The following is a 26042-nucleotide window of genomic DNA, read 5'->3' on the forward strand; positions in this document are numbered from 1 at the left end:
CTTTAATTTGACATTCCCTCTTGTCTGCAAATGTTTGCAATTGCTTAAGCAGTAAATGTAGTTTCAGGTCTGCACAATAACTTAGTAACTGTTTGAGCTTTCTCCTTCATAGCAACAATCAAGGGTGGGGGATACAGACCTGGGACAGGGAGTGAGGGACAGGAGGATTGAAATGAGGTGGGGCAGCATAAATTCCTTGAGGCTTGCTATTAATCCCTGGAGACATTCATTTGGGGTTTATAGTGCTATGTCCAGGGAATGGACAAAACAGAAAAAAAAAAAAAAAAAAAAAGAATTTGAGAGCTATAAGAGACACGTTAGCTCCTTCAAATAAATAATAAAAAGATAAGAGAGAGGGTGGGGTGGGGGAAAGGGGAAGGTGGCCTCCTTTGTATTGTTTGTGTCTAGACACAACTCATATTTTTTTCTCCTATAAGCCTAGAAAAAATCAAAAAACATCTCATTTATGTTGTCTCATACATAAAATACAGTCATTATCAAAGTATTACTGGAAAATACAAGTCAAAAAATATGTCTCTAAGAATATTTACTCTGCTTATATAACTACTCACTAATGAATCAATCTGTTCCAAGATCTTCATAAACTGCTCAACAGTTCCTTTTACTCTCTTGTCAAGTTTGTTGAGAGCTTCAGCTCGCAAGTCCTTGGCTAGAAAACCCTGCGTGAAGAAATATATTATTCCTAGGGATTTGCATGACTGTTTTAAATATACAACAGCTGGACAAGTCACTAGGCCAAGAGAAAGGCGATAACACCAGGCTTGATGAGAGTCAGAGAAGCTAAAACTGTGTCATCAGCAACCCTACATCTGACCCCAGGGCCTCTTCACACCAGGACCCACAAAGCAAATCAGTGAAACCAGTAGAACCAGCCCCAAGGCACTGCAGACTGAGAAATGGTCATGATTCTTTGCATCTCAGAATCCTTCAACTTCCCGGGAGGACTAGGATGTCTCCAGGATGGAACATCCAAGAAGGACAGAGGTTGACATTTGATTTGTCAAGGTGACTCTGAGATCTCTATGATGACACTGACCCAATGGATAGACAAGAGTGCTAGACCCGAAGTCAGAAAGACCCAGGAATCAAATCCTGCCTCTGTTACTAGCTATGTAGAAGCTTTGAGTTTCAGTTTTCATAGTCATATAAAGGAAACAGTAATAACTATAGCATCTACCTCACTGGATAGTTTTAAGAATCAAAAGAGATCATGTATATTAAGCACTTTGTAAGTTCTTATAATAATAGGTATTAAAATTCATATTTATTTCATGACATATTGGACTGACACTATCACCAAGTGAGTAAATCAGTCAAATCTGATTTGCTCATAGAAATGTTATTGTCCAGGCCTGTTCTCCATCCACCATACTTTCTCTACTAAGTTAGTTAGGTGGTTGCAAGGGCTTTTTGGAGTCAAAAAGACCTGAGTTTGAATCCTATCTCAAACACCTATTAGCTATGTGACCCTGGGCAAGTACCTTAACCACTCTCAGTCTCAGTTTATTCATCTGTAAAAAATGGGAATAAGAATCAAATGAGATAACATGTAAAGTTCTTTACAAACCTTAAAATGTTATAGAAATGACAGTAGTTATTATTACTTGAACCAACATCTCCACCTTCTCACAGGTAATATGGATTTCACCTCTAGGACCCTTGGCTCTAAGAGATCTTTTTCTGGATCTATCCCTCCCCCTGACACACAATTCCTTCCCCTTCCTACCATCGCCCTGCCCCTGTCTTTTTTCTCTTTATGTGTGGTCTTCCTCCATTAAAATGCAACCTTCTTGGTTATAAGAATATCTTACTCCTTGATGGCTGTATCACCAGATCTTAGCACAGTGACTGGCATACAATAAGGGATTGATATGTGCTTTTTTTCTGTTTAACCTATCTATTTATCTATCACTGTTCAATTTTTTAGAAATTATCATACTAGTTCAATGTAGTAGAAAGTGCATTGAAGCAATTCCCCGAAATGATTTCTAATCTTGCTTCCCCAACTGCCTTTCAGATATTTCAAACTGGATGGCTAATAGACATCTTAAACTCAGTATGTCCAAAACAGAACTCATTTTTCCCACTAAACCATTCCTCTCCCTCCCTCCTTTCCAGTTTCCTTATACCTTACTCCCTTGGCAGGTCCTATTCCATATCTTGTAACACTGGCCTCCTGGCTATTTTATACAAACATGGCAGTCCATCTCTCAGCTCCCGCCATCTTCTCTGGCTGTCCCCCATGTCTGGAATGCCATCCTTCCTCAAATTCTGCCTCCTAGCTTCCTTGACCACCTTAAAACTCAACTAAAATCCCAACTTCTACAGTGTATCTTTCCCAATTCCCCTTACTTCTAGTGCCTTCCAAGATTAATTATTTCTTCTTAATTCTGTACATAGCTTGTTTGTATATATTTGTTTATATGTTCTCTCCATTGGATTGTAAACTCTTTGAGGACAAGGACCTTCTTTTGCCTCCTTTTGTATCCCCGGTACTTGGCACAGTGTCTGGTACAAAACAGGTGCTTAGATGGAGTTTATAAATGCAAAAATTGAGACCTATAGAGGTTAAGTTACTCAATGCTTATGTTCAAGCAAACAGATACAGGATATAAATCTAGATCCTCTAATATTAAATTCATCCTCCCTTCCTTGTATCATTCTAGACTAATTGGGAGGTGTTTTAGCTGAAGAGGAGAGAATTTAGAGTAACCATCATAGTTATTTATAAATATATAAAGGCTTATCTAATGGTAAGGAGATTAGACTTATTACAGGTGATCTGAGAAGGTAGAGCTAGGGCAAATGCATCCAAAATGTAGGGAATAACATTTTTTCCCCAATATAAGGAAGAATTTCCTGAGAACTATAAGCTTCAAAGACCCTCCAACGGAGATGATCCTATTCTGTGAATTAGTGTGTTGTTTGAAAATGAAGTGAGCTCCCTATTACTGCATGTACTTAAGCAAAGGTGAAAAGACAACCTGTCTAAAATGCTGAAATGGAAGCCCCTACAAAGAGAAAATGTTTGTTACCTCCTTTCCAGTTTAAGAGCCTCTGAACTCTAGGTGGCGCCAAAGACCGCCAGACTTCTCCTTCCCCACCAAGGACACACAGGAGTACAATTATCCCTTCCACATAGCAGGGAGTTAGGAGTACCGGGCCTCGGTGATCTGGAAAATCTGCCTATAACTTTTGGGTCCTCCCTTTATAATAGAAGAAATGTGTATTTTTATGGTATTAAATGATAAAAGGTTATATTATACGCTGTTATACATATATTTTGTACATTTCTGAGTTTCTGAACTTTTTCTTTGTGGTCTGCTGACCTTCCCACGTCATCTCTGGGTACCACTAAACTCCTCAAAATTTCCTCCCCTATTTTTATGCTGATTCGTGATTTATTGAAATTATGATGAGGAAAATCATAATGTGGAAGGGGTAGTTGTAAGCTCAAGGACACTTTGATCTCATCTATGAGTGCTGACTTCCAAAGCAGCAACCCTACCATGTTGTTTCTGTCTGCCTCATTGTCTATTGGTCTCTTGTAATTTTTAAATTTCATTTAGTCTATTTTTGGATAATACTTCTCACAACTGGTATATCTTAAAACTGAACTCTCCATTGTAACAATAAAGGACAGTTAAGTAAAAATAACTTTCTCCACTCCAGTGGATTAAGGCAGAATTTAAGTGATTTGCCCAGAGTCAAACAGCTAGGGAGTGTTAGAGGCTGAATTTGAATTAACATTTTCCTGACTCCAGGTCCAGTACTCTATATACTAAGTCACCTAGCCTGCCTCCTAATCTAACATCATATTATCATTTAAATAACTACCCCAACTCTAATTACCTTTCTCTTGATCTTGTTTCCTCCTCTTCTTAAAGCCTTCCTCAAAAAATATCTGACAGATTTTCACAAAATCCCAGAATTTCAAAGTTGGAAAGAAACTCAAAGGACTTCCAGCACAACCTATATGTCTTATTGCTGTTATTATTTCCTAAAGCATCCTATTTCCCTTTTAGGCAGATCTAACTGTTCAAAGTATTGAAGTTTAAAAAAAAAAAAAAAGCTAATTATTCTTCTTATATTGAGCCTAAATCTGCTTATTCAACAACTGTCTCATGCTTAATTCTGAGTTAAGCAAAAAAAAAAAAAACAACCAAAAACCAAAAACAAAAAAAAAACCAATTCATTTAAGCATAATAAAACCAACAAAAATAAAAAGTCAGAATGGAGCTTCAGGCTTCCATGGAATTTGAGGTCACCACTGAATATACAAGGAATGTTAGCCCTATTATCAAAGGGATGATGGAAACCAATGTCCCTGAAGTCAAGTCATGGTAGAACAGAGGGGGAAGACAGAGGCACTACACTATCATGAATCTGAAAATCTTGGTCAAAGTCCCAGTTTTGATGTTTAAAAGCTTCATGATTATGACTAAATCATTTAACTTTCCTAATTTTTAATTTTCTCATATTTAAAATGGAGATGATAATACCTGCTCCAGAGGATTCCCTGGGAAACTCAAATGAGAAGCCATCTATATGGCTCAAGGCCTTTCCCTATTTGCTCTCTGCTCTTTCCCTGCCACTCAGACCCTCAGGCTGCTTCATGGCTCACAGAACTTGGCTAAGATGGGAATTCTCAGCTCTAGTCCACATTTTACCATCTGCCCTGCTACTGCCCCCCAAGGTCCTCCAGACCTTAGCATGTACTCCACCCAACTGTGCCTTCCAGACAACCAGTATTTTCAAATGACCTCCTGATGATTTAAGGATCCCTGGACCTTGGCATCCATCCTAAATTTTTTTTTTTTATGTGTTGTTTCCCTGTTAGAATGTGAGCTCTTCAAGAGCAGGGACTCCAGTTTGTATACTTAGAACTTAAAGCAGAGCTTGGCACAGGGTAAGCCCTTAACAAGTACATTTTCATTCATTCATTGTGAATGCACACTGTGGTAGATTTTGTTTCCTCAGTCATTTCAACTTTCCCACATCACAATATACGCATACAGTCACCCAGAGTTTAAGTAAAAGTGCTTTGAAACCTTAAAGTCTTCTTCCTCCTTGATTCTATTAAGAATAAGTTTAGCATTTCTTCCCCCAATTTCAATTAAAAGAATTGAATCAAAAGTTCAAAACAAATGAATTATTTGAATTACCAATAAATGCAGTGACTTAATATCAACCTAATCCAATCCAGAATTTATTAAGCACCTAACTAGGTGTGTCAGGTGACTAGGTCACTTAAAAAACTAAATGAAAATAAAAAACCATTCCAGGCCCCAAAGACCTTCCATTTTCCTCAGAGGGATACATAGGAGGACATGAAAACAGATCAATATGTGCATTGTAGTTTGAGGAGGTGGGAGAGAGAATGCTAACACCACTGAAGAGATCAGGAAAGACTTCTGGAAGAAGATGGCCCATGAGCTGAGATGTGAAAGAAGCTAGGCCCTCTAAGAGGCGAAGGGTGGAGAAGCAGCGCATTCCCAGGCTTTGGGAAAGCCAATGCAAAGGCTTGTACACCGAGTTTGGGAAACACAGTGTGTGGTAGGAGATATGGGGAAGAAAAAGAGAGAATGAGTAGTGACGGTTCCAGATGAGGAAGAGTTTGAAATGGCAAAATGAGATTTTATCTTAGAGGAAACAGAAAGTCATTGAAGATTCCAAAGCACAAGAGTAACAAGGCCGGCTCTGTGCTTTAAGTGGATTTTGGCAATGATGTCAAGAATTGTTAAAGAAGGAAGAGCATTGGGATTTGGGATGGCGACAGTAAAGAGTCAATGAGTCTCTGACCTGAGGTGAAGTGGGGGAATAATGCTACATGATACTAGAGGAGGAGCATCAGTAAGATCTGGCCACTGAGGGGTTATCGGGGGAAGGAGGAGAGCCAAAATGAGTCGGAGGCTTCAAATCCAGTGACTGGAAGGATGAGAGTATCCTCAATAGAGAGAGGGGCATAGGAAGAATGATGGGTTTGGAATGAAGATAATGAGTTCTGTTCTGGACTCATCGAGTCTGAAAGTCCTACGAGACATCTATTTTAAAATGTCCAATTGATAGTTGATGAGACAGGACTGCATTTAGAATAAGTAACTAGGACTGGATTTCTAACTCTGAGAGCTGTCTGTAGGGTAAGAACTGAAATACTGATGGAAGCATGGAATGGAAATGAGATGCTCATTGATAAGTATAAGAGGAAATGATAGGGTACATTTTATCATCCTGAGATTGCCTCTCTGAAAGGTATCGATCAGGACATGGGCAAGAAAAAATGGGGATTTAAAGGTTTAATCCAAGAAGTTCCATAAGATCTAGTACTTGGTTCTAGAACCATAAAAGTCTACCTTTAGGGCTCCTCCTTCTTCTGAAGGTAAAGGAAAAACTCTACTGAAGTCCCCACAGATAATACTTTATCTATAATTGCTCAGGTCTGAGCAATTCTGCAAATTGACTCCCCTGCTCGAATTTTTCATCATTCTGAAATTAGTGTCCCTCCATTCAAGATTCCTGCCCTTACAAAGTACTACACCTCAATACCCTGAGAAATGACCTCTACCAGAATCCTCTGCCAGCCACAATGTTTAAGTCTTTCAGTGATCAACACTCCCATACTGTATGTCATCCAAAAATGAAATGCTCCTCAACTCCAATAATATTCAAAATGTGAGGGTATGCTTTGTCCAGAAAAGAACCCCATGTTTGTAGGTTAAAAACTAGCTAAACTCCATTAATAAACAATCAGAAACAAAAACACTATCATTTAACATAATAAGAAACATCAGTATGGAAATACCAAATTTGGAATCAAAAGACTTGGGTTCAAGTTCCACCTTCCTTTATTTTCTGTCTGTATATCTTTGAGCAAACCAATTTTATCCATCCTCAATGTCTTTGTCTTGAGAATGGGGACAACAAACACTGTACTGCCTTGTGGAATTAATGTGAAGAAATGATATGACATTATATGAAGTCCTAAAACCTTATGTAAATATGAGTTATTACTACCTGTTTCCTTACTTGGATCCCAAGACAGAGATATAAAGAATCTAAAAATGCTAGAAGGTAAAATACAGAAGCTGAAGCTTAAAACACTTTGGTCACATAATGAGAAGACAGAATTCATTGGAAGAGACCCTGATGTTGGGAAAGAATGAAGGTAAAAGGAATAGGGGATGGCAGAGGATGAGATGCGTGTCATGGAAACAATGAACATGAACTTGGACAGACCTTGAGAGAATAGAGAACAACAGGAAGACCTGGTCTACTATGGTCCAAAAGGTCATGAAGAGTAGAACACAACTGGATGACTGAACAACACAAAAGCTAGACAAATCAGAATAAAAACCAAAACAACTTTCACCTACTGAAATTCTTTAATCATTCAGTTTCAATAATTGTAGACTTTAGGCACCCAAACAATGGATAATTTGATCACACAGAATTCTGTGAGAGCTTTGCTAAATCTGACTGACTGTTTCATGAAGCATTTTATCTAAAACATGTCAAATAGGCTGCTATTAATTTCTGAAACATAGCTCAAACAATATTAAGAAGTGACCAATACAATCCAAACATGAGAGGGATTCTCTCTCTCTCTTTCCCCCTCCCTTCTCCATCTCTCTCTGCCCCCATCTCTTATTTTCTCTCTTTCCTTTCCCTCTCTTCTCCTCTCTCCCTTCCTCACTCTCTCCTCCTCCTTCCCTCCCTTCCTTTCTCTTCTACTTTCCTCTCTCTCTCTCTCTTTCTCCCCATCCCCCTTCTCTTTGCCTTATTCTCCTTTTCTCCTTCCCTCTTCTCACTCCCTCCCTTCTCCATCTCTTCTCCCCCCTCTTATTCTCTCTCTCTCTCTCTCTCTCTCTCTCTCTCTCTCTCTCTCTCTCTCTCTCTCTCTCTCTCTCTCTCTCTCCCCTTCCCTCTTTCTCTCTCACTCTCTCTGTCTCTCTATCTGTCTCAGCTTGCCTCTCTCTCTCTCACTTGCTCTCTTTCTCTCTGTCTCTATTTGAGTTCCTATTTGAACTCCTAACAATAATAATAATTTGGCAACATAAGAACTAGTTACATCAATAAATCAAAGACCTATGATGTAGGAATTCTTTCCCTGACACAGATGGCAATCCTGCCTGTAAGTCTTAGAGGACCTGCCTGAGGCTGAGAGATTAATTGACTTGCCCAAAATCACCCAGCTAGCAAGCATCTAGAGTTAGGCATTTCAACACAGGTCCTTCCAATTCTAAGTCTAACCCTCTAACTACTCTGCCCTGCCAACTCTTTTTAAAACACAAAAGTGTATGTGTGTATATAAATTTATATTTATATGTGTATTTATATACACATATGCCCAATATATGTATATGCATACATATATACACATTTTCTCCAGTTTCTCCTGTATACATTTTTTTGTACATAATTGTTTTCATGCTGTCTCCCCCATTAGACTGAAAGCCTCTTAAGAGCAGGAACTTTTTGCATATATCCCCAGTGCTTGGTACAGTGCCTAGCACATAATAGGTTCTTACTATATGCTTATTGAATGATATGTGAAAACAGACAGATGCAGGCACAACATAACTTTTTGATTATAGATAGATAATCTATAGATGTAAAGAACTAAATCTAGTTTTGAGAGGTATATGGATAAAGATCTATAATTCAATAAAGTGCAATCCATAGATCTATCTATCTATAAAATGTCAAGTTATAGCTCCAAAGAACAATGATGAGACACACGTAGGTAAGAATAGGCTGCATTATATGACTAATGAAGAATGTATTTTTATATATATATTTAAAGAGGTGATTAGCTGGCAAATGTTCTAAGAAAATCTGTAGTATAGATGTTGAAAAGTATCTTTGCAATTTTTCTTGCCAATAATAGGAAACTTCAATAAATAAGATATATCCTGTGTGTCAAATGCATACACAACACTTGCCTAAAATGAAACTGGCCTTTGTATTTCACATATCATATTCATACCACAAAACACAAATGAATTTTGATTGCAAAAATACAAAGACAAGAAACTTATACTAAAAGTTTAATGAAAAATAAAGAGATTTACCTTCTGAATACCAAGGAGTTCTTCATTAACACCTACGAGTTGGTCAGCAATCTTTTCCACTGATTTCTCCAAGTCTCTTAATTTCTTTAATTCAGCCTCTTCCTCAGGACTGTTCTGAAAAATATTTAAAGAGAAATAAAGTAATTGTCAAGGACTGCATACTTCATTGGAGGGATAATTCCAAGTGAGCCTGATCTAAACCACTAAGCTTCTAGAGGGAGGAGCCTCCTTTCTGTAGCCACTTTGGAAAAAATAAGTGTGATTAATGAAAAAGGTAACATTTGGAATTCTATGTGTATTGATTTAGAGAGGAGGTCAAGAAAACATAGGGAAAATGGTTGAACCTTTCTAGGACAAAAACCGGAGCAAATCTCCAACAGGTATCCCATGCCTTAATCAGAGTAGCCTTCAGAAAATGAAGTTGTTTGTCAATAGAGAGCTGCTACTGTCACAAAGAGACAATCTGTGGACAAATGGATTTGAGCATGTAATCATTCCTTCCAAAAACATTCATCAACTATTTCTATGTGAATAGCACTGGAAAAGATAGAGAGGTGAAGTGAAACAAAGTGCTAACCCTCAAAGGATTCAGTTCCATAAGAGAATAACACAGAGGTAAAAAACAAACTTGAATATGAGAAGTGCTTGGGGAGAGTACAAAACTACATGAAATCAAATGAGGAAGAGATCACTTCTAGCTGAGTGATCACAGAAGACTTGTGATTTGTTAAATGGGTAGGATTGTCAATACATACAGATACCAGTGGCTGGAATGCTAGAAAAGAAGAACGAGTAAGGGAGAATACTCCATAAATATTTTTTTTTAATCAAGCACTGGAGAATTCTAACATTTCTAAACAGATAGATATCAAATCCCCCTACTCTGCTTCTCCGTCTTTACCCAATAGGAGATCTTCCTCTCTTCTCCAGGAAATCTGCAATGAGATATCATCCCACAATCACTATTCTTAGATAAAGCAGGTTTCTTTGTCCTTCCCAATATGCATCATTACACCTTGTATCTAAAATTGTCATAGATGTTTATCTTTGACTGTCCCATACTTAGTAGCCAAAGCCTTCTCTACTTTGCTTCTGTTTTGTGACTTCATCTATGTGAGCAAACGCCCAGTGTGAAAATTTCCTCCATCTACACAGACTTCAAACTTCTATTTAGAACTTGGAGAGTCTTAGAGAGTTGCTTTGAGACACTGAAAAGTTACATGATTTGGCCACAATCACACAGATAGGAAGTATGTTCAGGGGGAGGACTTAAACCCCTGGATGGGGGATGGGGCCTTCCTACCTTCTAGACCCTATCCACCATGCTTTCTTATTTGTAAAGTTTTTCAAATTCATTCCAGACCAAGGTAAATTTCACAACTAGACTATTATAACCTCCATATTGCTACTATCTAGCATCTTCTAGGACACCTAGATGGCACCGTGGATAGAGCACTGGACTTGGAATCAGGAAGACATGTCTACCTGTATAATCCTAGACAAATCACTTAATCCTGTTTGCCTTAGTTTCCTCATCTGTAAAATGAGCTAGAGAAGGAAATAGCCAAACCCTCCAGTATCTCTGCCAAGAAAACCCCAATGGGGTCACAAAGAGTCGGACATGACTGACATGATCCAACAACAACAATAAAGCATCCCTCCCTACTCAAAGATATTCTATATGCTAGAACTAAAATAATTTTCCATTCCCAACACTGTGATCATGGCATAATGCTCAAATATCAGTAGCGGCTTTTTCACAGGCCTCTTAAAAAGATCTGCATGTCAGTCTGTATTCACCTCTACCTCTACCAAAGAGACAAAAAGAGACAGAGAATACTATGCTCAAAGAAATGAGTCTTCTGGATTTGAATCCCAATTCTGACATTTATTTATTGTATCATTTAGGTTAATTCACTAAAGCACTATGAGCTTCAGTTTTCTCATCTGTAAAATTATAGTAATTGGATATATTAATCCATTTGTGATCTTATGAACCTAGGTATTCTCACCAATGATACAGTTACAAACACATTCAAGTATTTTCAACTTGTGTGATTCTTGATCATGTCTTGCACAGGGGGTGCACCTAACCTACTGGAAGCCTTCCTCCAGATCTACTGAAATATCAAAAAAAAAAAAATTACAGTGGCCATTTTTAACTACTTGATCAGACCACCTTTTTTTTTTTTGAAGAAATGCATCTTTAAGCTGCCTTTTATGCTTATTCTGTTGTCCTTTTCCAGCTACTGTATTTTTTCCATGAATCACACCCATAGAGTATAATTAAAAGGATAATAAATTTTAAAAGATGGGGATTTGTTTTGAAGGAGAAACTCAGCGGTCATTAAAGGCAATAAGGTCAGGACCTGGGATTTAATTATAACATACTGACTCCTGGACCATTAAAAGCACTGAACCTCAAAAATAATTAAATAATTCAGTCCACCAATTCTTGACAGTTTCATTGACTATCTGCATTTCATACTAATGGATCAGTTTTGAGTCTGTCTCAGACAGCCCAACTGAATGGACTATCCAACTATATATTTAGTGTCTTGGACAACTGTTCCAACTTATTTAATTTTTCCTGAGGGATGGGTAAGCCTGTACTCTCCAAAGTGATCATGGATCTCATTTTATAATGGTGATGTTTCTGGACTTGATGCAATCAGAACAATGTAATTTATTAACAAGATAAAAAAATACTTGTAAGCATCTATCTAATGGGGCTGTAATGAGGGAAATCACTTTACAACCCTTAATGAACATGTTAGTTTGGTGCAAAAAGCCTTGGACTCTTGTTCTATCAACATTATACTGGATACTTAATCAGTTAAATCTCAAAGTAAGATTTTAGCCTAAACTCCACATAGAGTACATATGAACAACTCAAATAATATCTAGAAAATTTTTATAAAGAAATTTTTATAAGTGGATTAAGCCAATCTGTCAATCACCATACCCTGGTTAAAAAAAAAATTCTACTCCACAAAATTACTCTAACTTGACAACTTTATTAAGTAAGAACATCTTATCTGAATCATCCAAACAATGAAAGGCATTAAATCAATATAATCCCTGTAAGTGTTCTATAAAAGCTAATTTAAAATCTAGAGAGTTCCAGCAAAGCCCCTAAGAGAGAACCAATTGTTGGGAGCTGAGGAGGAGACAGAGAGAGAAGAATAATGGTTCCTTCCCTTCCATCCTGACCAGAGAATAACCTTGTAAATTTTGGAGGATTGGAAGATTTGGACTTCTCATCAGAATCCTAGCAGCGTCCCTGGAATGGCAGTGTCTTCAGTGGAAGCTTAGAACAAACTAGACATACTAAGGAGAGACAGGTTTAGGGGTCTACAAGGAGACCAGTAAGATGCTATATCATACCCAAGAAGATCACATGAAGAACTTCAGCAAGAGGATTTCCAGGAACTAAGACGAATTATCCCCTTTGCCACATGTGAGCCCCATTTTCTTCTGTTCTCTATATGCACTGGTGGGGAAATGTAGCACAAATGGGGAGAAACTATCTTTTGCTAAAAATTAATTAAATTTGGCTGACAGATATCACTATTAATCATAGGGAGAAATACACTACTAGAAGCTAATGAATTATAGAACTTTTAAAAAATTACAACAGAAACACCTACAACCCTTCAGAGCTATCCCTAGCCTCTAGGGCCTAGAAGCCAAGGGGAGAAGTAGAAACTGCCCTTTGGGGATCCAGGCTGCCCAAACAAGAGGCCCTTTCATAAATGGTTCCTTAAGCATGGGGTTTTGCAGGACTGAATACTGAGAGTTATCTATGCATATGTTTCGAAGATGAAAGGCTTTAATAAAGGGAAAAGAAAAAAATAGTTTCTTATAGATAACATGTATATTTGGAGAAGCTTTTGGAGAAATCATTTCAATGTAGGAGACATTCACAGTGATAAGAGATTTACCTTTCAAACAAAAATATATAAGCAAGGGCAGCTAGGTGGAGCAGTGGATAACTAGCCAGCCCTGAAGTCAGGAGGACCTGAGTTCAAATTTAACCTCAAACTTTAATATTTCCTTGCTGCATGACCCTGGGAGAGTCATTTAATCCCAACTGCCTCAGCAAACAACAACAACAACAACAACAATATATAAACAAAGTTTAGTTATTCAATCATAAAAGACTCTTAAGAAATGCAGACCTACCTTCTTCCCAATCAACATCACTCTGCAACCATTTTTCACTCCAAGTGCTGACAATGGCTGTTCCATTTCTTTTAGACTCTTTCCTGAAAGGGAAAGAAAACTATTCCTTTGGCAAATACAATTTAAAAACATATTTTAGTAGTTATATAAATGTTCAGGAAGAAAAACTTTCAGATGAAAGCAGAATGATAGTCCTAGAACTAAAAGTCAGAGTCATAGGATCTTAAGACTGAATGGAAAATTATAGAGCACAGTTACCATAGATATTAATAAATAGCTGCTGAGTGTGTGGGGAGGGAGCCAATGAATTTGAGTCAAATTCATAAAGAAACCTAACTACATGGAGTTGTGGGAGAATCCTAGTTCCCCTAGACAGCAAGCAATCCAATAAAGGTTGAACATATGTAATTCCTCTAAGCATTTCCATATTCATCATGCTGTGCAAAAAAAGAAAAAGAAATAAAAAAGATCAAAAGGGGGGGAAACCATGAGGAAAAAAAAAGCAAACAAACAACAACAAAAAGAGAAAAATACTATGCCTTTGATCCATAGTCAGTCTCCATAGTTCTCTCTCTGAATGCAGATGTTCTTTCCATCTCAAGTTTATTAGAATTGCCTTGAATCTCCTCATTGTTGAAAAGAGGAGCAAGTACGTTGTCAGTCTATCTCACTCATCAAGGTTTGGGTCCCAATCCTGTTCCTCACCAATTACCTGTGTAACTTTCTAGTCCCCTTCTTACCTTTCCAGTCCTCTTACACCTTATTCCCTTCCTGCCATGTACTCTTCCATCCAATGATACTGTAACTCCCGGCTGTTCTCCAAAAAAGTAACTCCAACTCTCAGCTCCTGGCATTTTCTCTGGCTTTCCCCCAAGCCTGGAATGTTTTCTCTTCTCCTCTCAGCCTATTGGCTTTCCCTGGCTTCTTTTAAGGACCAGCTGAAATCCCATTTTCTACAGGAGACCTTTCCTCAACTACTTAATCCTAAGGCCTTCTCTCCATTAATTATTTCCTATTTAATCTGCATTTAGCTTGTTTGTACAAATGTCCTTGTTGTCTTCCCCATTAGATTATAAGTTTTTTGAGAGCAAGATATGTCTTTTGTCTCTTTTTGTATCCCCAGTGATTTGGCACAGTTCCTAGGCCAAACCAAGTATTTGACCAATGCAGACTGACTCTTATCTTGGACAAGTCAGTTCCTATCTGAAGATCTGTTTCTTTATCTGTAAAATAAAGGGGTTGGACTAGATTTCAATGGACTTATCTAGTTCTAAATCTATAATTAGGTGAATATGCTTATTCTACAGTTGGGCTTACTTTCCACCTCTCAGACAAAAACACTCAAGAATGAGAAATTTACAGGCTTTATCATAGAAGACAGCTCTTTATAAATACCCAATTTATATAATGCTTAAAGTTTGAAAAACATCTTACATACATGATCTCATTTGATTCCCATACCAAACCTTTGAGGTGAGTAACTGATCTCCATTTCACAGATAAGGAAACAGAAGCTGAGAATGTTAAAGTGGCTTCCCCCCAGTTATGCTAATATTTTCCTGAGGCAGGAGGATCTGAATCTTGATCTTCCAGACTCCAAGACCAATACCTGATTAGTTATGTTGTGCTACTTTTTAAAGGCTTTATTAAAAGCCAGAGATAGTTTCTTACAGTTCCTTATCTTGGAACTACCAAAAGCTGCCATTCTTCAATGACTCCAATGACAATAAAATATAGACTCTACTTGATTCCACCTTAATCAGGCCCACAAAAGCCTTGAAATGCAAGGACTAATCAATGTGGCTATAAATTATTGAGCAATAACCTCTAATTTCCTAATTGGCTACCTTCAAAACCTAGGAACTCAATGTCATTGATATCAGCATGTCCTCTCAGTCTTCCAACTTATGAATGGAATGTTCCAGGGATTCCTGAACAAATGGATTCATCTTTTTATCCAGATAACATTCTAATTTATTTCTATAGCCCCCAGAAATACACCTCACGCACATCCAGTCTGTTAACCCAGCCACAGAAAAAACTTGTCTTTCCGGTGATATCCCAAACTCTTTGAAGACCCAATTTCACTTAATATAATTCTCTTCATTTGAAAAATAGCAGTAGTATGGGCCTCCCAAATAGAACGTTGGAGACAGACAGGAAAACCTGAGTTTAAATCCTTCCTCCAACACATACCTGCTACAGACCTCAGAACAAGTTATCTCTCGGTGCCCCAAGGTAACTCTCTAAGTCTATAAATTACAAATCAGTTGGTGAACTTTGTGAATGAAGGGAATTTCCTTACTGAGGAGTTCTTCTCATCACTCTGCACATAAGCTAGGATCAAAACAAAAACTTAAAAGTATACCCCTTCCTTCAATACACCACCTTACCAACCTCAGAAGGGGATATTCTCTCCAATTGCCTATTAATGTATGGGGAATTCCTCCTGGAAACATGAATATTCAGGTCTCCAAGTTATGTCACAATTCATGAAATCATAGAATGTCAGCAATGTAAGGGCCTCTAAGATCATTTAGGGCAATCCCCTCCATCTGATGACAAATGAACTGAAACCAGGTGAGATAAAGTGACAAAGATAGAATTAAAACTCAGCTCTTTGGCCTACTGTTCTTTCTGTAACTGCCATACCATGGGTCCAAAACCATTCCTCCCTGTGCCTGTCCATCATGGTGTTTATTCTGATTTAATTGGCATTGAATGGCATTCATGGCCACCAACCTGTTAATTCCCAGTGTCATATTTCTGAAATAATTAGCCTTTTTTATTCCTTTAATTGGTCTGAGATAGTAAAAGTGACTGATAGCACAAATCTCATCCATTTTTTTCTTTATAGCCTTTCTTATTTAAGAAATTTGTCATGTAGAAAGGCCATTAGCAAAAATGGACATAAGGACCAAAAGAAGGTTTATTTCAAAGGATTAACTAATCTTCAATTTTTAGAGAATATAGTAAACCTAATCTTGTAGATAGTTCTAAGCAAATATAAAACAGACTTTCAGAGGCTTTGATTCAAGTAACTAGGGGGAGCAGGGTAATGGGACTAGGATAGAGAGCTGTACTGTCTGATCTGTGGTTTGCATAGTTAAGAGTAGCTACTAAATCATGGGATTATAGAATTTTCAAGTTTGAAAGATACTTTTTCTAGTCCAAACCCTTCATTTTACAGATGGGGAAAAAAGCCCAAAGAAATGACATGACTCATCCTTATTTGTTCTGATATAGAGCAGCTGCATTGGAAGAGGGAAGGGCAGTTAAGCGGCTCAGTGGATACTGGGCCTGGAGTCAGGAAGATTCATCTTCCTGCATTCAAATCCACCATTGGACAGGTACTATCTGGGTAACCCTGGGCAAGTCACTTAACCCTGTTTGCCTCGGTTTCTTCATCTGTAAAATGAGCTGGAAAAAGAAATGGCAAACCCCCCAGTATCTCTGCCAAGAAAACCCCAAATGGGGTTATGAAGAGTTGGGTACAACTGAAATGACTCAACAACAAATGGGGAGGAAAGTCCTCAGAAGAAATCAGGACCCATGAAATTATAAGATCGGTCAATTATGTGTGTATTGGTGCATATAAAATATGCAACATATATGATATTTAACACTGATATATACATACCTCTATATGTTTAATATATACACATACACACATCAACATACAGCATAATACATATATATATGTAGATTCATGAATATGTTGCCATAATACTAGATGTAATACACATACTTCTAGATAAATGTGTTATATATTCATATACATAAATATATATATATACACACACACATATATAGGCATGGAATCATATTTGCTGAAGTAGGCAGTTAATAAAATCAAGAAATACATTAATTCCTAGTTCCAAATTCAGAACTGAACAACAATATGTTAGGATCTTTCTGAAGACATATCTATTAGTAAAATGCCATAGCTATCTACAAAAAGGCAGATGAGTCCTACGTAAGAAAGAATAAATTTCTTCCCCAGCTTAGATCTGCCTTTCCATGAATGGGAAACCTGCTCAAATGTGAGCAACTTCTCATCTCTTGCTCAGCAGTTTTATTTTGTTAAGACAAAACAGCTTAAAGGTGGGCTTTATGAGAGGAGTTTATAAAAAGTTTTTAAAGTTTTTATAAAAGAAAGCCAAATACCACCCCACCCCCACAACATTTTCAAAGGATCATTCTAAGAATCTGGTGCATTGGAGAAAAAGGAAGGCTGGCCAATACTTACTATCTCTATTATCTCCTCATGGCTTTTTTCACCTCTAATTTACTTCTGTCTTTATCACTCAAGTAAAATTTTTATCAGTCATCAGTGACCTCTTGTCTTCAAGATTCAATGTCTTTTTCTCAAGCTTTATCCTTGATTTCTCTGTAACATTTGACAGTAATGAGTCTATCTTTTTCTAAATTCTTTTCCCTCCCTTCCAAAGTGACAGGTAGGTCTTCATGTGGATATCTAGGCACTCAAACTTAAACTCAGCTAAATTTAAACTCTACTCAAAATATTCAACTACTCTGACAGACCTATGATCTCATCAATGTGAGTACTGGCTTCAACAATGCAGAACATTACCTATTCATACCGGCTCAGATGTCCAAGTCTCTCCCATAACTGCCACAACCACAAGAGCCCCACAGGGCTCTTTCCTATGTCCTCTGCTATTCTCCCTGATGAAGTTCCTAATAGTGACCCTTCCATAATTCTTATACAATCCTTTAGGAATTGAAAAAGGTATAAGAAGGGGCCTTTGTATTCTCCCAAAAAAGATGCCAGAAGATGTATAGATCAAAGCCCTAGATGTCCTATTTGAGGTCCTGAAGCCCTACAGATTTGGGATCTCAAAGTTTCCCTGTAGTTGCATGAATGATACTTTTATACAAAATATTAAACCTTATTAGAAAGCAATTTCTATTGCAGAGATCTCTCCGTGTGTATTAGATAGAGTCATACTGTGACTCAAGAGAGATGCCAATAATCATGAGGATATTATACCAGAGTCCATCCTTTCCCCTTGTGATTGATGTGGTGCTGCATGATACGTCACCAAAATTGTCTGAGAAGCAGGAGGTTGTTGGTACCTTCGGGGAGACCTTATGAGCCAGGGTTTGGTTATTTAAGTCTTCAGATTCCTTAGAATTTGAAGAAATACTTCCTCAAATCTTAGTTTACCTTATAACAATCAGGGAGATACTAAATTTTGGGAAATGAAAATCCCCAGGAGCAAAGGTCAACTGCAAAAGCTTGAGATGGGCCCAGATCTTGCTCAGCCCTAAAGTCTTTGTCTTGTTAATAGTCATCATTTAATTGTATTGGGAAGTTTACTGAATTGGGAGAAAGATCTTTCAAGCTTAGGAAATAATTTGTAATACATATTTGACTATATGATCTTAACAGATTAAAGGGGAATGGCTTTTTTTGGGAATCCTTAAAGTTTCTTGTGTACCAATAATATCTTAACAGCTTTTTAACCTGGATAATGGAGCATCTTGCTCCTAAAAAACCAGTTATCTACAGTCAGCTATTAGAAATATCAGGGTAAAAAAGTAAGATCTTGGTTCCATATATAGGTTGTAACACTTGCTGGAATTAATGCGGAGGTGTTCTAAATGAAATCTAAATCTAATACACACACACTAGTATGGGGTTGAGGAAACTCTCAGCAGGCTGATTTACCTGAGTACTTTTACTGTAACTCTGAATGACATACTAAATTAATCCCAAGAAGCAAGAAAAAATATTGAATAAGTGATTCATGCAGAATGGTAAGTTAATTTTTCCAATTCCCTGTGAAAGGAACAGTCCTGATTGTTGTAGATTATAAGTACACTTTTGAGACTGCAAAGACATAACTGTACTGTATTTGTTATTCTAGATCTAAACTTAACTCAGGCTTTAAAAAGGATTGTAAGAAACTAGGCCCAATATAATTATGCACTTCTGGGAAGGCTCTAGAAACTCCTGAGTAAAAACAGAAAGGCTTCAGATAAAGAAACATGAGAAACTCCCAAAGAGAGAGAATGAAATGAAGGTAGATTATTAGGCAGCTTCAGTGATAATAAAATGTTACTTTCATCACATTATGCCCATGCCAAAAAACACAACAAAAACTTCAATGGTTGCTGACATGATAAAATTTAGATGTTTTTGTTTCATTCAAATCCCTCTACAATCAGATTTCTATGTATCTTTCCAGAATCATAAAAAAAAAAACCCCACCAGATTTAGAAGGTCAACTTGTTCAATCCTTAGTTTGAATCTCTTTCATAGTATTCATACTATTCCCTAAGAAAGTCCAGTGTCTGCTTGAACACGTACAGTAAGAAGGAACTCACTTCCTAATGAGGCAAGCCAATTTATTTTCACACAGCTCCAATATCTGACAAGGTCTACTGTATATTCTCTGCCAAAATCTGCTTCCCTATAATATCTATTCAATGGCCCTATGTTTTCCTTTTTTAATCATATACTTAATGGTCCTTCTATTGAATGGTCTACAATAAAGTCTTCTAAAAATATCATTTCAGTCCTAGGCATTAAATTTAGCACTAACATTTGTAATTCATATCTAATATTCTTTGCAAAATTTATATCGATATTAACAATCCTAGTTTAAGAATTGGAAAAAAGAAAAAAAGTGACACACAACTTAAGTCTATACTTTTAAAACTAGTACTTAAACTTGAATTTTAGGATTCTTTGAAAATATTAAAAGAAAAATATCTACCTTTATATATTAATTTCTGAAAAGCAAGTGGAACTCCAGTAACTTGTTCAGTAAGAAGAGCCATGTCTTGAAGGGTAGGTTCACTGTTTCCTTGCTGTGCTACAACTTGAATGTTATGCTTTTCATTGTCTGAAAAGAAAGAATAATTGTCTGAAGCTAGAAAATAGTAATTCTTTAATGACAAAGTTCTACACATCAACAGAAATTAAGCAAGTATTTCCAATTTTAAGAAATGTTATTTAAGTACTTACCAATGGCTGAAAACTTTGATGGGTAACAATAGGGGTGAAAAAATTAAGGGAAAGCTCCTCTCAAGGAATTTATTAGAATCATAGAATCTCAATTTCAAAAGGTTGCAGAAATTTAATTAATCTCCTGTTTAATTCAGTAATCTATTTTATAATATCTCCAACTGGAGCCTTTCCTGCTATTGGATAAGTTTAAATCTTAAGAAAGTATTATCCAATGTTGAACTCAAATCTACTTCATTTTCATTATAATTTCTACTGATTCTAGCTTTTCCCTCCAAAATTACACAAAATGAATCTAATTTTCCTTCCAAGTGCTACCCTTTTGAAATATTTGAAGACAGTAATTCCTAAGTCTTCTCTATTTACTTTTTTTGGTGCCATACTCATGTTAACTCACTTGAGTACAAAGTTCACTAAAACTCCTAGATCTTTTATAAACTAATTTCTTGGTATATATTCTCAGCTTGCATTTGTAAATTGATTTTTTAAGGTCACAAATGCAAGATCTTTAATTTGTCCTTATTAAATCTGGCCTTATTAGATTCAACTCAACACTGTTAAGATCTTTTTGGATCCTGATTGTGATCTAATATGTTAGCTATCTCATCTAGCCTCATGTCATATGCAACTTTGATAATACAGCCTGCAATCAATACCTTTATTCAAGTTGTTGATTAAAATGCTAAAGAACAGTACACAGATTCCTGAAGGATCCAGTGGTTGACATGTAACCTTGAGGATTAGACTTTATGTATTCAGCCATCTGCTGCTCATTCATTTTAGTTACATCTGAATCTTCATGACCTAGTTGGAGTTTCTTGGAAAAGATACTGGTGGTGGAGTGATTTCCCTCTCCAGCACATCTTACAGATAGGGAAACTGAGACAGAGCTTAAATAACTCACTCAGAGTCACTCAACTAAGGTCTGAGGCTTTAGAGAGCCAGAAGTGAGTGCAAAAACAAGAGTTCGTTTCAGATTTTACTTGAGACCAACTCTCTTTCAGGGTTACCTCAGACTTTTGGCTCATCATTCTTTCCAATAAACAATTGTAGAGACCCAGCTGTTCAAAACTTGATAGAGAATGCCTGCAACTGGAACGAAAGCATTCTGGGCTACTCAATAAATCAAAGACATACCTGGTGAACTTAGCCAGGAAAAGGCATTCCACTAGACAATAGATCAAAGATACTTTGAGTAAAATTTAGGACAGGAAAGAATCAAAGACATACCTGGGATAAATACCCTGGTGCAATAATTTCTGCTCTGTAGTGCTTACAATTCTATGAATAGGCTTTGATTGTTAAGGCAGATATAGGAATAGCAAAGTGTGGGTCGTGTCTTGACTCTGAAAAGCTAGTGACAACAGACTGAAAGTATAAAGCACTGGCTCTCAGATTAATCGGCTTGAAGACATCACAGCATGTCTAATGCCTGGTCCTCAGTTTTTCATTCACATTCTTAGCCTCTTGCTACAGCTGGACCTCGACACGAGTCATAAAAATTCAGGAAGATCCTCACTCCAGTCCTGGACTCTTATCTACTGTACCTCCAAGCTTCCCTTTAATTCAGCCATCTAAGCAGTACTAAATTTACCCAGCAGGCCTATCTCTCTTTATCTTTTCCAGAAGGAGAATATAAAAAAAATCTGATAAATGCTTTGCTATTATCATAGCAAATATCTGCAGCATTGCCCTGACATAGGAAACCTGACTTTTCATTTTCTTAAAATGTTTTTATGGATATCTTCTGTTTTTCATATCATCATAACTATCCCAAGTGTTCTTTCCCCTACTCCTACCAGAAAAATCATCCTATTTTAAGAATAATACTTTTTGGAGAAAAAAAAAAATCAGCAAAGAAATCCAAAAACATGTTGTGTAACAAATCTTGATCTTCCTCACCCATAGAGGGAGGAGAGTATCTCTTCTTTTTATTTGAATCTTGCTTGATTTTCATGTTTTGTTACATTACTTTTGATATTTTGTACGTGGCTGTTCTTTTCATTTACATGTAGTCATTATGTATATTCTTTTCTTGGTTCTGCTTACTTCACTAAGCATCAATTCATGTAGATCTTTCCATGCTTCTCTATTTTCACTATACACATCATTTCTTACAACACAGTAATATTCCATTATAATTCACATATCACAATTTGTTTTATTCCCCAATGGATGTACATCTACTTTGTTTCCAATTCTTAGCTGTCATAAAAAGTATTACCATAAATATTATGGATTTCTTCTTATCAATAGTTCCTTTGGGGTATAAACCCAGTAATTCAATCTTTCATTCAAAGCGTATGGACATTTTAGTCACTTTATTTACATAATTTCAAAATCCTTTCCAAAATAGTTATAATATTTCACACTCTTAGTATGCCTTTCATCCCACAATGCCTTCAACATTGAGCATTGTCATTTTTTGGTCTTTTATTTTTGTCAATTTAAAAGGTGAAATTTCAAGGTTATTTTGATTTGTATTTCTCTTATTATTAGTGATTTGAAGCATTCTTTCATGTGATTGTGAATGCTTTGCATTTCTTCTTTTGAGAATTTAAGAATATTTTTTAACAATTTACCTACTGGAAAATGACTATTAGTTTTATATCTAATATGTTTTGATTACAGGCATACTTTAGAAACACTATGAGTCTGATTCCACATTCCTGCAACAAAATGAATTTTTCAATAAAGTAAATCACAGGAATTTTTTGGTTTCCTGGCACATAGAAAATGTTTATACTAAACTGTCTCTATTAAGTATGCAACAGTATTGTGTCTAAAAATAATATACATACCTTAATTTAAAAATTATTTATTGATAAAAAATACTATCATCTGAGCTGGCTTTAGCAAGTCATAATCTTTTTGCTGGTGGAGGATCTTGCCTTGATGTTGATAGCTACTGATTTGATTAATCAGGGAGGCTGGGAAGACTATAGCAATTTTTAAAACTAAAACACCAAACGCTTGACTCTTCCGTTCATAAAAGATTTCTCTGTAGCATTTGATAGCATTTTACCCATAACAGAACTTCTTTCAAAATTGGAATCAATCCTCTCAAATTTTGCTGTTTTATCAACCAAGCTTATATAATATTCTTCAATATTGTTGTATCTCCAGGAATAAAGAAGTCCAAGGAGAGAGAGAGAGAGGGGGGGGGGGAAGGAACAGCTGGTCAGTGGAGCAATCAGAATATATACAACATTTATCAATTAAGTTTGTTGTCCTTTATGGATATGGTTCATGATGCTCCAAAACAATTGCAATAGTAACAAAGATCACTGATCACAGATCATTGCAATGGATATAACATTAATGAAAAAGTTTGAAACACTGTAAGTATTACTAAATGTCTCACATTATGAGGCATAATGTGTGCATATGCTGTTAGAAAAATAGCACTAATAAACATGCTTGATGCAGCACAATAAAACTATGCCTTCATTCTTTTTATTTCATTTGGTTTTGCAATAGTTTCACTTTGCTCATTTGTTATTTTATTGATTTGATTTTCTGTTCTCTGCTTTTTAATCAGATTTAACTAAAGGTTTTTCCATTTTACTCTTTTCAAAAAATTAGATTTTGTTTTATTTATTCTATTTTTCCAACTTACTTATTTCTCCTCTAATTTTTAATATCTCTTTTTGGCTTATTTTATTTGTTGACTTACTATTTTTAAAATGCATTTTCAATTCATTAATCTTCTCTTTTTCTATTTTGCTAATATTTATAAGGATATATTTGCCTTGAAAAATTAACTGCATCCCAGAAATTGTAGTACATTGTTTTATCATTATAATTTTCTTTTACGTAGCTATTGTTTCCATGATTTGTTCTTTGGCCTACTTGCTATTTAAGATTTCATCATTACTTCTCCATTTGATTCTGTAGCTTTTGCTTTTGGCTTCTGAACCAGTTTCTATTTTTTTCATGTCATGGTATATAAATGACATATTAATTACCTCTGCTTTTTTTTATATTTGTTGGCAATACCTCTATGGCCTAATACATGATCAATTTTTGTAAAAGTTCCATGTGATGGTGAGAAATGTGTATTCTTCTGCAGACCCATTTAGAAGATGCCATAAATCTTTAAGCTCTACTTTCTAGAGCAATTTCTTCAGCTCTGTAGTTCTTATGTTTATCTTTCTGTTGTGCCAGTGATTCAGTAATGTCTGACTCTTCATGAACCCTGTGAATCATACTGGGCTTTTCTTAGCAAAGCTAAATCTGCTTTTTCTTTCTCCAGGAGATTAAAGTAGATAGAAGTTAAGTGACTTGACTGAGGTCACACAGCTAGTGTCTAAGGCTGGATTTAAATGCAGGTCACCCTGACTTCAGGTTATTTACTCTCCTAGCAGCCTCCATCTTTCTCTTAGACTTGAGAGAAGGATATTGAAATCTTATATCTTACTCTTTGAATCTTTGATCCAGTGACTGGCCTTCTGGATGTTCCCTGAGCAAGATACTTCTCTCTTGCCTCTGGCATCCTCTCTGGCTGTCCCCCATACCTGAAACACTGTTCTCTGCTATATCTACTGAACTCCTTGGCTTCCTTTAAGTCTCAATTAAAATCTCATCATCTACTAGAAGACTTCCCCAACTCCTCCTAATTCTAATGATTTCCCTCTGTTATTTCTTATTTCTCCTGGACATAGTTGGCTTTGTGTGTATATATGTATATGTGTGTTATTTACCGATATGTCTATATGTAAACATACACACATGCATGTTTGCATGTTATTTCCCTTTTTAGAATGCAAACGCCTTAAGATGAGAGATTCTTTTATTCTCTTTTGCCTCTTTTTGTAACCCCAGTGCTTAGCATAATGCTTGGCACATAGTACAGGCTTAATAAATCTTTATGACTGATTACTGATAGATCTTCTTTTGTTCAAGGTCTTTGAGTTTTCTTCTTCCTGAGATTTTCGGTATTTTCAATCTTTTTTCCCCCTACTCACTTTCTAGCTCTGTCCCATGGGGGTTTCTTTTGGACCTCCCAGGTTCCACAGTTCATCAATCCAGGTCTTTACCTCGGATAACTTTTGGGTCAGGGTTAGGGGGGACTGACTCTGACTCTGCTGCGCACTTTTCCCTTATACTTAGTAGAGTTTTAAATACTCTTCTCTACCCCAACCCCCACAACATACATCCTGGTCCTGGTGACCTGTTTTGCTCCTTCTATTTTTCAATTCTTCATTCCAATAGCAGCAGTTCAGAGCTCTGCCATGCTGGTATTTTTGTTCCTAAAGGGCTGCGCAGCTAACCAATTAACTGTGGAGTAAATTTCCACAGCATCATTCTTGAAGAGAACTATGACATCAGGGAGGTGACGCCATGACATGCAAGCGAATTGGATTTAAGTGAGGGAGGGCTGGGCAGAGTCACCTGTCTCACTTTCCCTCCAGGACCACCTGGCAACAGTGGCCAATTACATAGATCAAGAGGACTGAAGAGTCATTGGAAACTGGAAGAGGGAACCCAGATGTAGGAATGGGTGTTGTACAACTGTTTGGTCAAGTATACATATATTGTATTTAATTTATACTCTAGCATATTTGACATGTATTGGTCAACCTGCCATCTGGGACGGGGGGAAGGGGAGGAAAATTGGAACAAGGGGTTTGGCAATTGTCAATGTTGTAAAATTACCCATGCATATATTTGGTAAATAAAACTATTAAATTAAAAAAAAAAAAAAAAAGGAAGGGTTTTGTACATCCAGTCCTTGGATCCAAAGGTGTAGGCCAGGGGTTCTCAAA

General features: G+C 36.6%; 1 protein-coding gene across 5 annotated transcripts in view; it reads right to left on the reverse strand.

Moving 5' to 3' along the window:
* The window catches only part of BAG1 (BAG cochaperone 1), a 40681-nt gene that overhangs the window by 13133 nt on the left and 1506 nt on the right, over positions 1 to 26042 (reverse strand). For 4 of the 5 annotated variants that reach the window (XR_012484667.1, XM_074281630.1, XM_074281629.1 and 1 more), the window contains exons 2-5: positions 20024 to 20152; positions 13278 to 13360; positions 9093 to 9206; positions 573 to 680 (exon numbers count right to left, since the gene is read on the reverse strand). Coding sequence is in view for 4 of the 5 variants with exons in the window: in XM_074281630.1 (XP_074137731.1) it covers positions 573 to 680; positions 9093 to 9206; positions 13278 to 13360; positions 20024 to 20152 (434 nt within the window). In the remaining variant the exon portion in view is untranslated. The remainder of the gene's footprint in view (positions 1 to 572; positions 681 to 9092; positions 9207 to 13277; positions 13361 to 20023; positions 20153 to 26042) is intronic. The other variant, XM_074281632.1, reaches the window with a different exon arrangement.

The sequence above is a fragment of the Sminthopsis crassicaudata genome, chromosome 1 (genome assembly GCF_048593235.1).
Source record: "Sminthopsis crassicaudata isolate SCR6 chromosome 1, ASM4859323v1, whole genome shotgun sequence".
Lineage (NCBI taxonomy): Eukaryota > Metazoa > Chordata > Mammalia > Dasyuromorphia > Dasyuridae > Sminthopsis > Sminthopsis crassicaudata.